Genomic DNA, 19,201 nt, shown 5'->3' with positions numbered 1-19,201 from the left:
TGGGCATTTTATCTGGAGCTCATTTTGGTTTTTGAAAGAAGAGACAAGGCTTTGTTAGCACATTATCACCATTGGCTGGATGAGTAAATACCCATATTTACCCAGCTGCGGACCTAGTAGAATCAACCAGGTTGATCTTAGTGAGGGTGAAAGGAGGACAGTTAGTTTTCTCTTGATGGAATTTGGACAAATTCTGGGCTGTTGATGAGCCTCTTGGCTATTTGTTGTCAGGTTGCTTTGGGGTTCAGGATGTATTTATGAAGACTCTTACTTCCCCACTTGGCTTTGGGTGAGTTCAGATAGGAACCTCTGATGATTCTTTAATTTTATATTTGCTTGGTCTTCCAGTTTTTATAAAAATTTTGGCAAACATAGACCATAAGTTAATATCCTAAATTTATTTAATATGTGAATGATGACAGCAGTTTGAATGATGAGTATCATTATAAATTCAGAACTCAAGGCCCTTAGAAGAAGAGAGCAAAGAATTGCTCAAAAGGACTTGTTTCTAGATCAAGGTAGAGCTGATGCTATGTATTGATTTTTTTAAGTGCAATAAATATAGAAATCACTAGCATTGTTATATGCCTAGAAATTTGTTTAATCTTTCTCAGAGTTATATTTAGATTCCATGGTGATGGAATGAAAATTCACCGTTTAAATTTATTTTTTACACCATCTAGTGGCTCAGAATGAGTGGTGCAGGTAATTGCAGCTAATGTGCACAATCAAAATGATGTCATAAATCCAACTTTAAATTTAGCTATGGGTTATTACTTTCCTATCTCATGTCAATGAAGTATAAGCATTAATCATGAAAATTCTTTTCATCATTCTGAATTAAATGTAAAAATTGTATACTTAAGGAAAAATGCATTTTAAGGAGTCTAACAGTATTTATAGAGACATAAAAAATGTGTACTTAGTAAAAAAAAATTAGTGCCACAACTTTTCTAATAAAAAATGCCATTTAAAAGATTTCAAAGAAACACAACTTGCTTTTTATAATTAACTGATCTATAGTTTGCAGTATTTAATTATCGTTAATTTGACTTACCTTCTAGAAGCTTGTTAGTTCTGAAAATAATCTTTTTAAAAAAGGCAACACAAGATAGTTTAAGAAGAGATACATTCTTTTCAATATAAATAAACCTTTAGACAAATCAAGAAATAAAATGGCATGTACTATAATAAAGAATATTTTAATTTTGTAAATATAATGACAAAAAGATTTAGCTAGTTTGATGATTAGGCTCTCTGTATTAAAATTCACTATAGAAATCTAGTTTGATTTTAAAATTCAGTCTTTTTTTTTCTATTTTTGCAAGGAAGCCTTGATGGGGTGTCAGCTGTGCTCAGTCTGCCTGGGGGTGATTTATTTATTTTAAGCCTCTTTTGAGTTATACAGATCTTAGCTTTTCTTTCTTTCTTTACTTTTTTCTTTCTTTCTTTCTTTCTTTTTTTAGTGAAAATCAAATGTTACAATAAAGAAGGAAGAGAAGGCAGCTACCCTGCCCTTCCCCTTCCCTTTTTAACATTTTCCAATTAGCAGCTGCCATGTGACCCCTGGCTGAGCTAGCCCCTCCTTCAAAGTGTCTGGCATTTTCTTGGTTTTAACCTTTGAACCTTACTGATAATAAATCTAAATACTACTTGCCTAAAAATGCAAGCCTATAACTTTTTGCTTACAGGTCTTTTCATATAACATTGCTGCTGTTTTTTTATGTGTTAAAACATTTTATATACTTCAATAGTTCAGTGGAGATTTAGAAATTCCCCCCCACACACACAAAGATGGAAGGTATTTATAGGGAGGGATGAAAGTGAAATATGTGATTTTTTTTTTTTAAACAAGGTACAATTACCTTTTTTTTAAAAATTTATTTTTGGCTGCGTTGGGTCTTCATTGCCACACAGGGACTTTCTCTAGTTGTGGACAGCAGGAGCTACTCTTCATTGTGGTGCATGGGCTTCTCACTGCAGGGGCTTCTCTTGTGGCGGAGCATGGGCTCTAGGCGTGCGGGCTTCAGTAGTTGTGGCATGCAGGCTCAGTAGTTGTGGCACACGGGCTCTAGAGCACAGGCTCAGTAGTTGTGGTGCATGGGCTGTTGCTCCGTGGCACGTGGGATCTTCCCGGACCAGGACTCGAACCTGAGTCCCCTGCATTGGCAGGTGGATTCTTAACCACTGCTCCACCAGGGAGGTCTCCAGGAATATGTGATTTTTATGACAGCTGCCTTGTTAGTGAAGTTATTATGAAACACAAGGCCTACTTTCAGATTTATTTGATGGGGAAATTCATATTTGAGATTGCAAATCTTTTATTTTTATTTATTTATTTTTTAGGAATCAGGTTGTTTAAAATCATGCTAAATTCTTTTACTGGTTTGCATTTCAATTTTATTACCACCTTAAACATGGACACAATATCATAGTTAATAGTATTGTCCTAGAACCGTGTTTATGGAGTTTTATAATTTTCATGGCAGGATCCAGGTTATATAGCTACAGGCATATTATAGTCCCACATAGCTCTTTGGCTATTTTATTCTATTTGCTGTTCTGGATTTACATTGTCTATTAGTTTATCCTTCAATCTGTACTCACCAGTAAATTGCTAACCACATTCCTATTCTTACTTTTAAGGCAATAAATTATTTTTAGAGGCTTAATGACAGAAGAGCTATACTTCAGCAGGAAAGAGGCATGCTGCTTGTCTGCTATTAACAGAAAAATAAGAGAGTTAAGAATCCTGGAATATTTCATCTAGTCTAGGACACATGTGACTTGGGCTTTGCAGCTTTTTGAGACATTTTTTATTAAGTCAAAAACAGGAAATGTGGGTTGACAGTGTTCACTAATATACAGTAAAAGGGCATTTTTTTAGTGTGTGTTGTTTGGAGTTTCGAGCATTGCTTCCCTTTGTAGCTGTGACTTTTTCCAGTGATTGGTGAAATGTAACTGTCACTGATCATTTGCTTCTCATTGTGAAAATGTAAAAATTCTGTTACTAAGGCTTTTTTGGCTTCAGACTTACCAGAAAAACAAATAAAATGAAAGTCTTGCTGAGCTCTACTGGCAGAGGGAAATAAAGAGTTCCTTTTTAGCTCTCTTAGTTTTTCCTTTGTGACCATCTGACTTCATGTGCCACATACAGCAAAACCACCTGCTGAAGAGTAACCAGGACACCTCAATATAGGACATACCTTGATGATACTACGCTAGTTCCCTAAATGTTATCACATCTTGTAGTCTTTTGGGAAGGAGGAGGAGTGTTTGTACTTGTCATTGCGGTTGTTTGGGTCTGATGGCATTTAGTTTCTATGCTAAATGCCCACGGTGAAGCATAGTGGGCAGACCTATGCTATGCTTATAATCTCTCCCTGGTGGTGATAAGCAGTGTATGGAAACAGCACTACGTCAGAAGATGTTCTCATTCCACTCATGGGACTCTTGTTACCTATTTGCAAAAACCATGCTCTAGTACTTCCCGATTTTCTCTTACATAAAATGGAGGGAGCATTCCAGGAAAATGTTGACAGATGAAAGGGGAAGGTGCCTGCAGAAGACAGGCTGTCAGGCTGAGCCCCTGCAGTGGCTTGAGAAGTAAAGGAGAAACCAGAAGGCAGTGTCAGAGAGGCAAGTTATGCAGAGGTGGCAGTGAAGGGGCTGCTATGGCTGCAGAGCCTACACGGTGTAATTCTGCATGGAGTAAGCAAAGGTTTTCCAGGAGCAAACCAAAACAACCTTAAAGAAAAGCACCATGTTGGTAAGTAAAAAAAAAAAATCTTAAATGGAAAAATCCATGATTTTTTTATGCCCTTCTGCTCTCTCCCCCGACCCCCCCACAAAAATCAGGAGCTCCCTCAATGTATATATGGCACATTCTCACTCTTTTGAGATGTCTCCTTTCTTATCCCTTTAAAGATCAGATTCCCTTTGGAATAGCCCGTAATAATCAGGTTGCCTTATGGTGCACTCCAAAATGCTCTGTTTTTTTTTTTGTTGCCCTGGTATTTTGCTACACCAGTTAGTGGGAAGGCAGAGGGAGGGGATGAAAAAGTATTTATTGCATACCTTGTTCTAGGTACTCAATGTGCTTTCATTCCTCTGATTCTTAAGGTAACCCTACAAAGGATATGGTACTATCAATATAATTTTGCAGGTAAGAAAACTGATGCTTAGTAAGCTTATTATGTAAATCACCTGAGGATACCAGCTAGGAAGTACCTTCTCCTGGAATCAACGCAGATCTGAGCCTAAAGGCTTTTCTCTTTCCATTTTGCTATACCTACGTGGGCCATGACCAGGATTATCCGTTTCCCTGTCTCAATTCCTTGAGGTAGACACTGTGTCTTAAGTATTTTTGAATCCCCAATATCTAACATTATGGCAGATAGATGTTTAATATATGTTTATGAAAATATAGTTAAAAATAGGAAATAATTGGGACTTCCCTGGTGGTGCAGTGGTTAGAATCCTCCTGCCAATGCAGGGGACATGGGTTCGAGCCCCGGTCCGGGAAGATCCCACATGCCGTGGAGCAACTAATCCCTTGCGCCACAGCTACTGAGCCTGCGCTCTAGAGCCTGCAAGCCACAAGTACTGAGCCTGCGTGCTGCAACTACTAAAGCCCGCGAGCCTAGAGCCTGTGCTCCGCAACAACCAGAGAAAGCCTGCGCGCAGTAAGGAAGACCCAATGCAGCCAAAAATAAATAAATAAATTTACATTAAAAAAAAAAAAAAGGAAATAATCCTGAACTTCTTAAAGGAATTTAGAATGGTAGAATTGTAGAGGTAGGGGAACCTTAGTGCTAGCTCTTCACTTTATAGGTGAGAAGATCTTGAGGCTCCACATAATTGGGGAAAAATAAATAAAAGGCTAATGGAAGAAAGGACTGCCTCTGGAGACCTTAAAAGACAATGGAGGGCCTCCCTGGTGGCGCAGTGGTTGAGAGTCCGCCTGCCGATGCAGGGGATACGGGTTCGTGCCCCGGTCTGGGAGGATCCCACATGCCGCGGAGCGGCTGGGCCCGTGAGCCATGGCCGCTGGGCCTGCGCATCCGGAGCCTGTGCTCCGCAACGGGAGAGGCCACAACAGTGAGAGGCCCGCATACCGCAAAAAAAAAAGAAAAAAAAAAAAAAAAAAAAGACAATGGAGTGTCTACGCTTGAACTTCCTGAGCTTCTTGGCAGCCAAACTGAAAAAGGGAGAGACAAGGAGCTAATAATTCTTTTTAATCATAAAGGAGGAAGCTTGGCTTTTCCCAGCACTGGCTACTTAAAAAAAAAAAAAAAAAAATCTCACGTGAATTTCTAGAATCTTCGCTGATTATCTGACCTCAACAACTTTATATAATAAGAACAGTGGCAGATATTACCCTCAACAACAAAAAATTTATAGTACATATAACAAGAGATTTCATATAGGTAATTCTGTGAGGGTCCAAATGTATAATAATTAGACTTACTGATTTATGTTAAGTACGTAACTGGATTATTGTGGAGTCTCAAAGAGTGATATAAATGTAAAAAAAAAAATCACCCCTAAAGAACTTGGGGATTGCCCAAGGTCACATACCTAGTTAGTAGCAAGCTGGAGACTCTCAATCTTCTGAGAAAATAATCACAAGAATAAGAAGCAGCAGCTGAAAAACTAGCAGATTTTCCCCTAGACCTGCCACACTGTTTCTGCCTTTGCAGAGTTCTGTCTTAACCTCTTCCGTACTTACAGTAAATTCAACTGAAGCCATTTCTTCGAAGAACTAGAATTATTTGGTCCCAGTTCTTCAGGGGGCAGGTATCTTTCTTTCTGCAAGTGGAATTTCGGCTCTTTAGACAAGGTATGCTATACAGCACATTGGAAAACGTGATGGGCCGCAGCCAGCCATGTCGAGGAGCAGCACACTTCATATTGTGAAGCTAAACATACTTCAGAACAAATGTTTGTTTAGTCATTACTAAAATTCTTCAAGTATGTCCAATATACACATAGAAAATATATTCCTATTGGAAATTACCCTTCTTAAGAAAACATTTAGGAGGGTCATCTGGTGCATCATCCAAAATGAAGAAAAACTATGTTTGTTTCATCATGAAGTACATATTTATTGAACATCTTTTACACATCCTGGAGTGTGGGGCATACAGTTTGAGTGTAAGACATTGCCATGATCTCAGTGAGTTTCTACTTTATTTTAGTTGAACGGACAAAACTAAAGTACATAAACTCCACTGAGGAATAAATACTCAGCTTGAAATGGGAGATGTAAGTATGGATTAGATAATTGAGAGAAAAATTCATGAAAGCTGGGTAACCTGAGTCGAGTCTTAGTTACTAGATAGGCTTTGGATGAGGGAGGGGAGATACCCCTTGGGGAAGGAGTGCCACATACAGAGGCAGGAATGAGTGCAGCACAGAAGGTTGGGCTGTGGGACCAGAGCAGTGAGAGGAGTTTGTAGTTAAAGCACTGGGGGGCTAGTATACATTCCTGAGCAGCCGAGTAAACTGACAAAGGCCGTTTCCGGGAAGTACAGAGAGGCAGAGTGGATGATGCAAAAATCCAGGGTGAGGCGATGAAGGTCTGAACTGGAACAGTTATCAGTCATGTACTGGTTGGTGAAATACACTGAGTACCAAGGCCACCCACTACTGAGCATGATTTGATCTTTCTTTGCCTAACAATATCTAAGAATCATCAGTCTGCATATCAGTTTTTACTTTATGCCATTGTAAATGTTGACAGTGTAGAAATTTGAATTAAGTGTATCTTGACTCTGGAATATAAACTAAAATTTGTTACAGGAATTAAGTTCTTACTATCACCTTCCTTGCTCGTCTTTTGTCTCTCTCGCTTTAAAAATGGAGTGCGGGGCTTCCCTGCTGGCGCAGTGGTTGAGAGTCCACCTGCTGATGCAGGGGACACGGGTTCGTGCCCCGGTCCGGGAAGATCCAGTGCACGGAGGAAAAAAATAGTAATTCTTTGAATTAGAGTAACTCAAAGTCACGTTTGCATAGTAAATTATAAAGTAGTGAGGTTGATTTCCATGAGCTGCTAAGAGACTTAGGTTGGTAAAGCAGGTTCGTGATGGTGGTATTCAAACATCAGGGAGGATCTTAGAAATTGTTAGTGTCCATTTCCTCATTTAAGGAATGAGTTAGGAGACTAAGATTCAAGCAGTTAAAGTGTAGATAATAATAGTAAAAAAACGGAAGTTGTCAAGTACCTGTTGTGCATTTTAAGACAACTTTTGAAATGATGGTTGTATAAGGAGCGCTTCTTACAAAGGTTCTAATCGGAGATAGTAAAAAGGAAGAGATGGAAGAGGTAGCCTTGAAGAAAGCACTTCCATATTTTAAATAGTTGTCTAGTTTTCATGCTACTACAAGGTTTATGAACAATTTGAAAAACCGAACATATCACAGTGAATAGTTGGAAAACAATGGTAAAATCCACTGGTTCTGAAACTCAATGTAGTTTATATTTTGTGAATAAAATTACCTTTATTTCTGCACAAGGCTGGTATGTTTTGAAGCACAGATATACGTTTGGAGAAAAGAATATAGTCTTTTAACCTTTCTAACACCTGTTGCTTTCAAACAGATTGGTAACTACTTTCTGAAAGGGGTGGTACATCACAAACTCTTACTAATGTTTCAAGTTTCTGTTAAGGCAGCATTCTTTTACCATATGGTTTGTAGAAAGTGGATTAACATACTTGAGAAATGAGAATCGTGGTGCTGAAAAGGATTTAAGTAAATGTTGGCATCTTATTTAAGTGTAAAATAATACACTGGCAGAGAGAGAAGATTTAGTTAGTAAGTAAATGTGGACATATGTTTGCTATTGTGTTGGATAAAGTCTCTGTTTCACTTTATCAAAACTAGCCCCTTTTTTCCTGCCTTTTTACATAATCACTTTAATTTATTGCTTAATAATGATTAATTGAGGCCTAAAATTTTAACTATAAAATAAAACAAAAACTATTTTAATGATATAAAAATTGAAAACAGAGGAGTTAGATCACAACTGTTCAGTGCTGCTTTATGATTATTTTCTCAGATTACTGGGCAAGTTCAGCTTTCTTGCTTCTTTGACTGCCACATTACATTTTGCCTTGAAGCCATCCATTTTGCAGATATTAAATTTCTTTTGAGTACTATTTTTATACACTAAGCATCACTATACCTCTAGATCTTGATAGCATTACTACAGGAGGAGAAAGAAGCTTTGTGTTAGTAATTACCTAACATTGTCAGAAGCGGACTGCAGGCCTCTTTCTAGTGATAACAGAATAACTGCATAATGTAGCTTTATAGCACATGATTAATAGAAAATAATTACACGTCCTACAAAGGGATGCAATATTTCTTATAAATTGACTAGAATGGTTTCCTGTAGATTAAAGGACTCTTCATTATTTTATCAGTCCTCCTGAAGTACAGTCACTTGCCTATGTTAGCATTTCAGTTGATGTTAAGAGCCGAGTGGGGTGAAGAATACCAGATGGCAGACCTTCTTGTACCTGAGATCTCGTGTGCCATCAAGATGACATGATGCTTCCTAACCTTTCAGAGATTTAGATGGCAGCCTGGTAGGACTTTTGTCGCTTTATTTTTTGTTTATTAACAAGATAAGGTGTGAGGGTTGTTTTTTTTTTTTTAATGACCCACCCTTGACTTTTAGACCAATACTACAATTAGTATGTGGACAGCGAGACAACATTGCATGGATTGCGTTATTTTCCACTGTAAGTAATATATCATTCATAATCACATTTGTTTGGGGACAGCAAACAGGGAAGGCAAAGGAAGGCAGATTTTCTTCCTCCAAAGGAAAGCGTGTATGCTGTTGAATCTTCAGGCTGGAGTTTAGAATACCGTACTCCAAGATGCATCTTCATTCCAATTTATAGGCTGCAAATGGTTTAATTGGGATTCATGTTGCTCAGGAGGCTCATACAGAGGATAGTAATGATAAAAGTAAAAGCTTCTGTGTTTGCAGTCTTGCTGACATACTCTAATGGCTGCAGTGTAAATCCATAAATTTGCCTACTAGATTTTTACCTCACTATGTTTTATCTTACCTCTTAATTCCACACAGGAGTGCTATATGGAATTCTTTACAAATGTAAAGTAATAAACATTCTGGTTTTTTATTTTTACTCTTTTCTGATTTAAACCCGTTATATTTTAGAGTACTTTTATGAGGTGTGTATTTCGTATGCCTTTCAATTATTTTAAATTAATTTAGTGAAACATTTAAGATTATTTTAGCCTAAAACTTAATTTTTTCCAAGAATGTTACTTTTAAGGGATTTGTTTACAGCTGAATAAACTCCTCTGCTGTTTATTACTGTACTTTCTGTTTAATGAATCTTCTCAGTTGCCATCATGCAAAATTCTCTCATGTGTGAAGTATGTCATTGGTCCTTTGTTGAAGTGATTTGTTGGAAATCAATTTCTTAAATTTGGATGTGAGTGAGCTTTTTGAGAACAATAATGTGCCCTTAATTTAGGGTGTAGATTATAATTTCAAAACAGAATATTATAAAGTAATATGAACTTCCTGGTTTGTAACTTGAATCTAAACATTGAAACCCAGATTGCAGGCTCTTCTCTGAAAGCAGGTTTGGGTCATAATATGCCCTCTCACTAAATGTATTCTGTTTTCCTAGCCTTTGGGGGCCTAGTTCCTTTACCCTTTCCAAGTAATCAGCTGAAAAAAATCTTAGATGGGCAGTGGATAAGAGCTTTCACACTTAGGCTTACTTTGTTAAGTATCCATTTTGAAATCTTACACTGTGGGCCTTTGGCCTCTGCAAGGTGAAATACATTTGTTTTGTTAAGCATTAGGCACTAATTGTATTCATTGCCTTAAAAAATTGAAAAGGGCAGTTTTATTAGGTACCTATTACGATATAATGGTTACTAATCATAGCTTTCAGTAAGTTGGTATTTTCTTCTGACAAATATATTCTACACAGATTAGAGTCATCTTCACTGAGTTCTGGGCATCAGGCTATTTTCGTTGCTTAGAGAACTTTGTCCACTAAGTTCACACTATCAGGAAACTTTTAAAATCTGGAGTCGACTGCCTCATAAGCCAGAGCTGTGCCCTCATTAGAATCAGGCCTTTCTCCTCCACCCCCATTTTCCTTCCATCTTATTCTTACGAAAAACGTAATTCTGATACATCCCATTGTTTAAAAAAGTACTTATAGATTTTAATCTTGTAATCTCTCTACTGATAGACTACATATCAGTACACACCTGGGAATGTTGCTACATTTGTATGGAAAAATTGTATTATTTTCCTTTCTGATGGTCAGTAGCATGGTTAGTCATCAGTACAAATGTTAAATCTGTACTGGTATTAACATTCCCTCCCCACATGTAACTCGGTATGCATATGCACATTTATCTGTGACTCAGATGTTGGAAATCATAGCCTATTGAATTACTTTGGGGATTGATTTTAAAAATTTATCTTATATGAAAAATTAAATTTGGGTCCTACAGTGCTTTTTCAGAGTATTGCTTTTGGGAGATATTATTCTTGAAACTTGTAATTCATTTTACTTTGTTTGTATCTCACTAAACATAAATAAATTTGAGATAAAAATACATTAGGCACTCTGGCAGACAAATGAGACCGGGTACAGTGTTCACTATGCCTAGAGCAGTGGTGTGTCTGTCAGCGGAGCAAAGGGAAGAAAAGGAGGCACAGGATTAGCTCACGCTGCAAAATAAACGCAAAAGTGACTCATCAATCAGTCTTTTTTTACAGCTAGATTAATATTTTGCCTTATAATTTGAGATACTTTTATTTCCTATTGATCTTCCCCCATAAGAGTGAATCTAATACCACCTTTAAATTCCTTCCATTCATCCTTTACCTAATGTTGTTTGTGATCAATCAGAGGAACAATAAATGCCTTTGGGAAGCTTTTGAAAAGGAGCCCTTTTGTGAATTATTTTGGAAAGCCAGTTGGGGGAAGCATTATTAGTGTTTCCTTATTCTCTAATTTATCTGTTTAAAACGTCTATACTCATTTTTAGATTTTCCTAAGAAGGGGCATACCTCTACATCCTAAATCATTTTCAGTCATATGAGTTTAACTAGGAATTAAGTAGTTTATTGTGAAAAAAAAAAAAAGTCTATCCTTGCTAGATGATAAGCTCCTTGAAGGCAAAGATAGTATCCTAAGGATCCTGGCTATGACCTCCGGAGCCTCTAACACTGGTGTTTGCATAATAAAAGGTGTCCCCCAGGCTGTGTGTCTGTGTGTGTGTGTGTGTGTCTGTGTGTGTGTGTGTGTGTGTGTGTGTAAGAGAGAGAGATGGGGGAGAGAGAGGAAAAGGGGCCCAGAGAGCGGACTTCCTTATGTAGTTTCATTTGCTAGGTTTCTGTCCTAAGTGACTGTTTCTGTGTTCTACACTGTGAAATAAACAGGCTTTGTCTTATACATTAATTTAAATCTTTGCCTAACAGCATTTTTAAAATGTTCAGAAACAAAAAAAGATTAAAATGTTTCAATTTGCAGCTCAAGCTCCTATAACTTTATAAAAAGAAATAACATTTCTAAGAAGTTGCGTACAAACAACATTGTACTTACACCCAGTCTGAAGGTTAATATTGCATATTGTTTTCAATTAGGAATACAATAGATATGGCTGGTGGGTAGGAGAAATGAAGGGAGCCATTGGCTTGGTGCCGAAAGCCTACATAATGGAGATGTATGATATTTGAGAGTCCTGGGTAAGTACATTTTAATCCAATATTCTGTAATAGCTCATATGTTCTCTTGGTCTCTGCATTATGAGTCTTTGCCTTTTTAAAAGTCTTTGTAGTTTTCTGATAGCACAAAGAATATGCTCCCAAATCATCTTCTTCTTTAAAAAAAAAAATCTAGTTTAGTTTTAAAAATAACTTCATAGAATTTACTTTGGAAATAAATAGATTATTTAGAGAAAATCCCTTTGATAATAACCAGCTGTTTTCCCAAACCTCCTCCTCTTTAGTAAAATACCACTTTTATGGCCTTTCTGAGGAGCTGAATTGACAAAATATTGAGTAAACATTCATTTTTTTCCTTGGCTAAAAATGTAACATTTTTCTAAGCAGGGAAAATCAACATTTTGCCTGAAGAAAAAAATTAAAATGCAACTTTCCCTTTCTGCCTGCAGAAAAGGAAGATTCCTCTGCTAGTGTGCAAATGCTTTGGATTGAGAATCATCGAGAAAGCATGAGTGACAGCTCATAACCTTTCTTTGTTTTGTTGAGCATCGTTTGTCTTTGTTGTTTTATGCATTCATTATAATATTCCTCTGATGTGAAATTAAATGAAGGATATTAATGTAAATTAGATGCAAGCAGTAAAGTTATACCTGTTGCTGTTTTTCAAAGAAATAATCATAGGTTTATTTACTCATTTGATTTGTGTGAAAAATTCAGCACTATTTTATATGTATCACATAATCATTGCTACTTCTAGTAAGAGTTGTAATTTCTCTTAATACTGGATATCAATTATTTTTTAGAATGTAATATATAATTTCATAAAAATTTCAATTGAATGTATCATGCAAGTTTTTGGTAGATGCTGTCTAAAGAATGTAGCTTTGTTAAAACTTTGTAGATGAGTTATCTTAGTATTTATTTTTCAAACAGTAGTAACATGTTTTCATGAAAGAATTTTTACTGATTGGTGAATTTACTTTATGTTAAATATAGCCACAAGAAAGAAAAACAATAGAATTGCAAATGGGGAGTATGCTATCACCCTCTGCAACACACGTGAGGACCAGAACCATGGTTTGTGCAAAGCCCTTTACCAATAATAAATACCCCGGTTATATAATGGGCTTGCCAACATTTTCTACTGTAGTTTTCTTTAAATTTAATGAAACAAAAATTGGGTGAGAGGTCCCATTCTGCCACTAACGTAACGGCATAAAGAATCTCAATGTATTCTCAAAGTCAGAAGACATAACTGAGTACTCTTACCCTGCCTGATTGTTACTGTGCTATTAAAGTCACACCACAAAACAGTGAAAGTCCAGATTTGAGCCCACTCTGCACCTCTGAAAGCAATGAGAAGAGAAGGAAGGCTCAGAGAGGAGGGTGTAGAAATCCGGTGGGAACATGTACCCAGGTACAGGTGAATGGAAGGGTAGTGTTAGTCTGATATTGGAGGTGTACGTTGTACTCCAGAGCAAGGTTTGTGGAGTTATATTATTACTTTTTCATGTATGTTTGAAATCAAAGGTATTTTAAATGTCTACAAGGTACCACTATGGTATATATATCAAAATATACTGCTGATTGGATAATTATTTGAAGTAAATATAATCTGCTAATATTGAATCCTTGATTAGAAGGTACTACTTTTGTTGAACTTTTCAGATCTTTGCATTAAAGATAAAGATTCTAACCATGCAGACGAGCCGATAATGTTTAAAAACCTCCATTATTTATAAAAACTATCTACAAGCAATATTTCAGAGTTTATGTTTTACTATTATCCCCTCTGTACTGTGATTATCAGATTTCACATGTAAAAAATATATATTAATTTGGGGGATTGTGAGTGAATTCTAGTTGATATAGATTAGACCATGTCAAGTTAAAGCTTTCAGAAATTAATTTATGCACTTGTTAAACTTTTCCTAATATAGAGCCATTGGAATAGATTGAAATCATCTTGGCAAAAGTGAGACAACTCGAGATGGATTTAGTGGATTGGTTTTCAAAGCCTGAGAGATTGAAAAGTGAAAGCAGTTGTGGGTTCCACTGAAAATGTAGACTTCCTTGTGGACACAGATTTTGTGCTTCTGGCCTAAATGAAGATTTTAGTCTTGGGCCAGTAGATGGCAGCAGCTTTTCATTGCACAGGAACCCACTTGGAAACCCCTCCTCCACTCAGGCACAGACCCACTCCAAACGTAAAGTATTTAGAAGATTATTGCCTCTTTTTACAGTTAATCCAGGAGAGGGAGTCCTTTGCCAACTGATGCCAGATAGTCTCTGGAATGGTGACAGTACAGAAAAAAAGTATTAACTTTTGTCCAGAGCTCCTCTGGCCTTTGTTCTTTTTCACTTGAATATAGGTGGGAGATGAGAAAGGAAACAAAAAATTTTTCATTGGACTGACAGGAAAAACAATCATTAATTTCAACGCATGACTACTTTGTATTCATTTGGTGAAATCATCTGTATACTAGGAGGCAGAAAGTTTTCTTTACACCCTTGACAATATATCACACACTCTTCAAGATCATAATAGTAATCATTAATGTGAATTTAAACAACATGGCTTGTTAGAAAATATGCTAATTGCTATTTTCTCATTATGTTTGCGTAGGTTTTATTTATTTTTCTATGAACAGAGAGCTAATTTTTTTCAAAGGTGATTGTAAGTCATATTTTACATAGCGTTTTGCTTGATTATTTGCTCTGTACTGAATTTGTACTCTATTGCCATTAGATGTTACAATAATGTTCCACTCTGCAAATTTTTAAGGTTCAAATAAAGTTTAATTGTTTGCAAACTGTTATGATGCTAATAATTCAACAGCCTGCTGTGTTACTAATGAAATTACTTTGTTATGATTAATTTGGAAAATAGTGTGTTTATTGTAGTAATTAAGCACAACAAGGTGAAGTAAATGATTCTAATGCCATCTGGCCTCCAAACCGAATGAAGAAATGAAATAGGGCTGTCATCTGAATTTATTCAAAGAAGTAAGGATAATACAAATTACTTTCATTGCTGTAGGATTTACACTCAACCACAGCTCACTCCATTCTGTTTTTGCCACTTGGTTGTCTATGACAGTTTCTTTTATGAAAAAGAATGTTGTTTAGCGTAGCAATTGTTTTGAATACTTTATATTATTTTAAGTAGATTATTTTTATCTTGTGCTAATTTAATTACAGATGATTATATAAAGTATTATGGGATCCTAGAAAATCACTGTTCAACCATCTGTAGGTGAAATCTCTCTATGTGGAGGGTTTTTGCTATTACTGTTGAATATAGCCTTTCACAAAGAGTAGAGATTCTATTCAGTTGTTTCTAAAATGTTTCTACTCAAGACTCTCTCTTAGTTCTTATGATCCCACTTTTCCTATAATTTCTCCAGTCTAACCTATTGCTACTCACTTCATAGATTCTGGTACCCTCCAGGGTCATAATTAAAAACAGAACCCAGAGCTGAGCTATATATTAGAGATCCAGATTTGCAGTTCAGCCACTATAAGAAAACTTACCCTAACATACGTGTAGCTGAAAATCTGGAACGTCATCAGTGAGACTGAGTAAAGCATTGTGAGAATTTTTAAATCAAGCAAAGTACTTCTACATTTCAGATAAATCAATGTTTATATTTCAATTGTTGAATGGAATTATAAACTGTATAGAGGTCACTTTTACTTCTTTGGAGTTCAGTAAACTCAAGTATATTGAAAAGCAGTCCATATGGTAAAGAGAGAGATGGTAGAGATTAAGACATGATCATACCATAGAGAACACCGATTCACTCAGAGCTTGAAGGAATATAATTAATATGTAACATAAAAATATTTGTTAAAATGGCCTAGTTTGTTAGTAAAATCCTGAGTATTCTGAAATTCAGAGAAACAAATAAGTAGTATATTATTAAAGTGTCTTTCTACAAACCTAACCTACACTCAAATGCATAACTTAAACCATTGATCCTCTGGATTGGGAACAAGAAATTTCTGGACATCCTTAGCTTCCGCCAACATTACCATCCACTGCCTTGTAGTTGAATTCTTCTGGAATATTTGTTAGAACCTCTAATAGTGTAACATCTTGCTTGTGATGAGGTAAATACTTACAGAATTATTTTATTTGTAATTTTGTAACATGGAATGACATTTCATTAATGTTATTTTCCAGGGGCTTTTTCTTGTTTTCCTTAGTAGAATCTGCTCTATCACTGCTTGATCAGAAACATGATTTATTGCCAGCATGGTACTTCAGAGTATATGGTGTGTATCCAGTAAATATTTATTAATTAACTGATGTGGCATCCTACAGTATCTGAGATTTAAGAAGAAAAGAGTTTGACTTCTCTATACCTGGTAGAGAAAATCTCTTTATCATTTAGTTCCTCAGCTTTCTGACTGACAGTGTTCTCTTAGTCAAAAAAAAAAAAAAAATCAGTCCACTTTACCGAGTCTTTAAAAGCAGTTTCATCGTCCTCATAATACCATCAACAAGTGGAATGGGTTGTTGGTAACAGAATTGAGTGACATTGTGAATAACAGGAAAGTTGAATGTGGCAGCCAGTCTGTAGATGTTTCCTCCCTTCCTTTCCTGAGTGCAGTGTTGTCACTCTTTCAGAGAAGGCAAAGGTGACTCAAGCAGCTTGGGGCAAGTGATCTAGTTATACTTCCAGTACATCCCAAATCACTGTTGTCCTGCGTTCCACCTGGGCAATAACAGAGAAGCCTTCTGATCTTGGAAGCATTCTAGCTGTCGCCTTGGATGGATCAAAAAGAAATATCTGAAAGTGGAAAGTTTCACAGTTGTTGCTAAATCCAACCATAATTCAATTTTTGTCTTTTTTAAAACTTTCATTTCCTATTTCTTTGAAGTTGTATAGTTATGTTAACTTGGGTGCTTTGAGTCCCAAGATGAAAGGAACCATAAGTGCAGGAAGTAGCTGTAGTCGTACCAGTGCTCAGCTTAGGTCTGTAAGGTTGGGAAAGGGGCTGGAGGTTGAGCAGTCTTGTGAATATGTTCAAAGGTGTGAAAATAGAAATTGCCCCAAAAGCCCATCTCATAAGTGTCTTTCTTAATGTTGGAACCTTGGAAAGTGTTTCCTCAGGATTCTCTCTTTCTGTTTTCACCGTTTTCTTTTTTATTATCCATTACTCAGAGAGGTAATATAGAACAGCACTTGTCTGTTTTCAGTTTATTGGCCTCAACTTTGTAATATAAAAATATCACTCCTGCTAGAGTAAAAGCAGGTGCCATTTTGTGGCTTGAGCAGCAGTTCAGCTCTTTTTTGAGGAAAGTGTCACACGGGTACTCTCAAAGGAGAAAATTAATGGCACCAATGTAACGCCAATTAAAAGTGACTGCTTTAGAGGAGGAGAAAACTCCACAAATAAACAGATTCCCATACGCTGTCTCCCCCTCCCAGCTCCCATGGGAGACCATTTAGAAAACCTTGTGTTCTTTCACTGTCATGTCAAAATGATGATAACAATTTAAGATAGTGATAGCAATAACTAATATTAACCGAGTGTTTACTACTTGTTATGCTGTGTACTTTTCATTCCGTCCTTCTACAGCCCTATAATAAGGTAAGTTCTGTTGTTTATTCCCATTTTCCTGATTAGGAAACTGAGGTTAAATAATTTGTCCCAAGGTCTAGGAGTAATGTTACCCAGCCTCCCTTCCTTGAATTCAGCACCATTTTGCTTCCCAGTACTGTAACGAATTCAGACCAAGTACTTAATTCTAATCTTTGCATACAGTAGGCACTCAATAAAAGCTTTTTGACCACTGATGATGACACCATTCTTATAAAATAGTCTGGAGCCTGTGAAAAGAATAGCTCAAGTCAGTCAAGGCAGCAGAGAGTCGAGAGAGGACACAGTGCCAAAGGGACCCTTTCTGAACAACGTTTTCTATTCCTTCGATCTCCTCAAGTCAAGCCCAAGGACACTGACCAGGCAAGGAAGTCTTGGAGAGGACTTCAAAGCTGGCTGCTTCTGTCTCAAAGAGTTTTCTTTTTTTTTTTTTTCAAAGAGTTTTCAATTAGTTGTTTTTTGGGGGTGGTGTCTAAATGGATAGGTTTTTTTAAAAACCAGTTTAAAAGAGTATTATTAAATTGTCAGCCCTTTACAATCAGTGAGCAAACTTCAGTATAAAACTTACATAATTTTGTAACTGAGTGATGGCAATGTCTGACCTAAGACTGTTTTTGCTTGTTGAGGTAAGAATTTGTTTAAGGAGAACCTTTATTGTAATATCTGGCCCCTGAGTATGAGGTCTTATTCCTTGGGCATCTACAATGGTGCCTTGTACAAGGCTCCTTAACATGAAAGTCTTCTGTTGTGTTTCTTGAACAAAAAAAATTTTTCAAGTTTTGTACCTCAGTGGTTGGAGACTGGTAGGGGTCGGGGGTGGAGGGAACAGAAGATAAGTAAGAACTAACATTCATTAGGGAGCTCTGGAATTTAGCCAGAGGAGGGGTAAGATTGGGCCCTCTCGTGGTCTAAAGTACACCCTGAAGTATTGGCCATTTTATAGCCCAAAAGTAGAAGGTGCACTGAGGGTCAATTTCCAAGGAGCATTTCATTCTGTAGAGTAGGCTTCCATGCCTGGCACTCAGAATATCATGCTTCTAAAGGACAGGGAGTGAATGAGTTCACATTGTCCTGATCTTCAGCTGCCCACCAAGTAGATTTCATTGGTGTAAATAACCTGTCCCATCCAGATGGATACACAACTCACTTGTGGTCTGTGGAGTCTCAGTCACTCCCTCTTCCATCACCTTCCACCATTTCCCCCCTCCTCCAGCTTTCCCAAGGAGTTAAGTCATATGAGGCATGAGACAGATAATTCTTATCCCTCTACGAAGTTATGGATATTAGTCGTGGTCTGTGTTTTCTGTGAACCCAGCAAAAGCAAGGTATATAACAATGTGTTTATCCCCTTACGTGCACCCTGAATTGGAAAACTGAAAGAGCTATCTTGTGAGTGTGCATCGCTATCTATCTGCTGCTTTGCTTCAGTCGGTCAGCATATTTGCTTTATTCTTTATTATCTCAGGGCTTGCTATTTCTCTTCCTATCTAATTAAATGATTCCATTTTGAATAATTACATTTAAGTGCCAACAGTGTGCTAAGGGCATTTCAAACATAGAATTCAACACAGTCTTTGCCAAGCCGACTCATAGTCTAAGTGAAATAGACAAGACATAAACTCAGGAAAGGAACAGCCCCAGGTAGCCTCCCCTTTGTGTGATTCTTAGCAAGTTCAATCACTAGCAGTGTCCCGGGACATAAAAGGTTCTCTGATTTTGTTACATCTGAACCTAGGAAACAAACTGGGGATCCTTTCTCATATATGGGTCTTTTAATGTGCAGAGGGGAAGGCAGGTGCAAGCGTTTCAGGGTTGGTTCAGATGAAAAGATTGATTTTTAGAAAATTTCTG

At 36.9% G+C, this 19,201-nt stretch overlaps 1 protein-coding gene across 1 annotated transcript in view; it reads left to right on the top strand.

Moving 5' to 3' along the window:
* Nucleotides 1–14,553, top strand: part of SKAP2 (src kinase associated phosphoprotein 2) — a 150,150-nt gene extending 135,597 nt beyond the window's left edge. Inside the window, exons 12-13 of the mRNA XM_082631828.1 lie at nucleotides 11,660–11,761; nucleotides 12,190–14,553. Of these exons, the coding sequence (XP_082487954.1) occupies nucleotides 11,660–11,752 (93 nt within the window). The 3' untranslated portion in view covers nucleotides 11,753–11,761; nucleotides 12,190–14,553. The remainder of the gene's footprint in view (nucleotides 1–11,659; nucleotides 11,762–12,189) is intronic.
* Nucleotides 14,554–19,201: the final 4,648 nt, after the last annotated feature.

Source organism: Mesoplodon mirus (assembly GCF_964341445.2).
Source record: "Mesoplodon mirus genome assembly, chromosome: 9".
Lineage (NCBI taxonomy): Eukaryota > Metazoa > Chordata > Mammalia > Artiodactyla > Ziphiidae > Mesoplodon > Mesoplodon mirus.
This window is presented reverse-complemented; position numbering and strand designations above follow the sequence as displayed.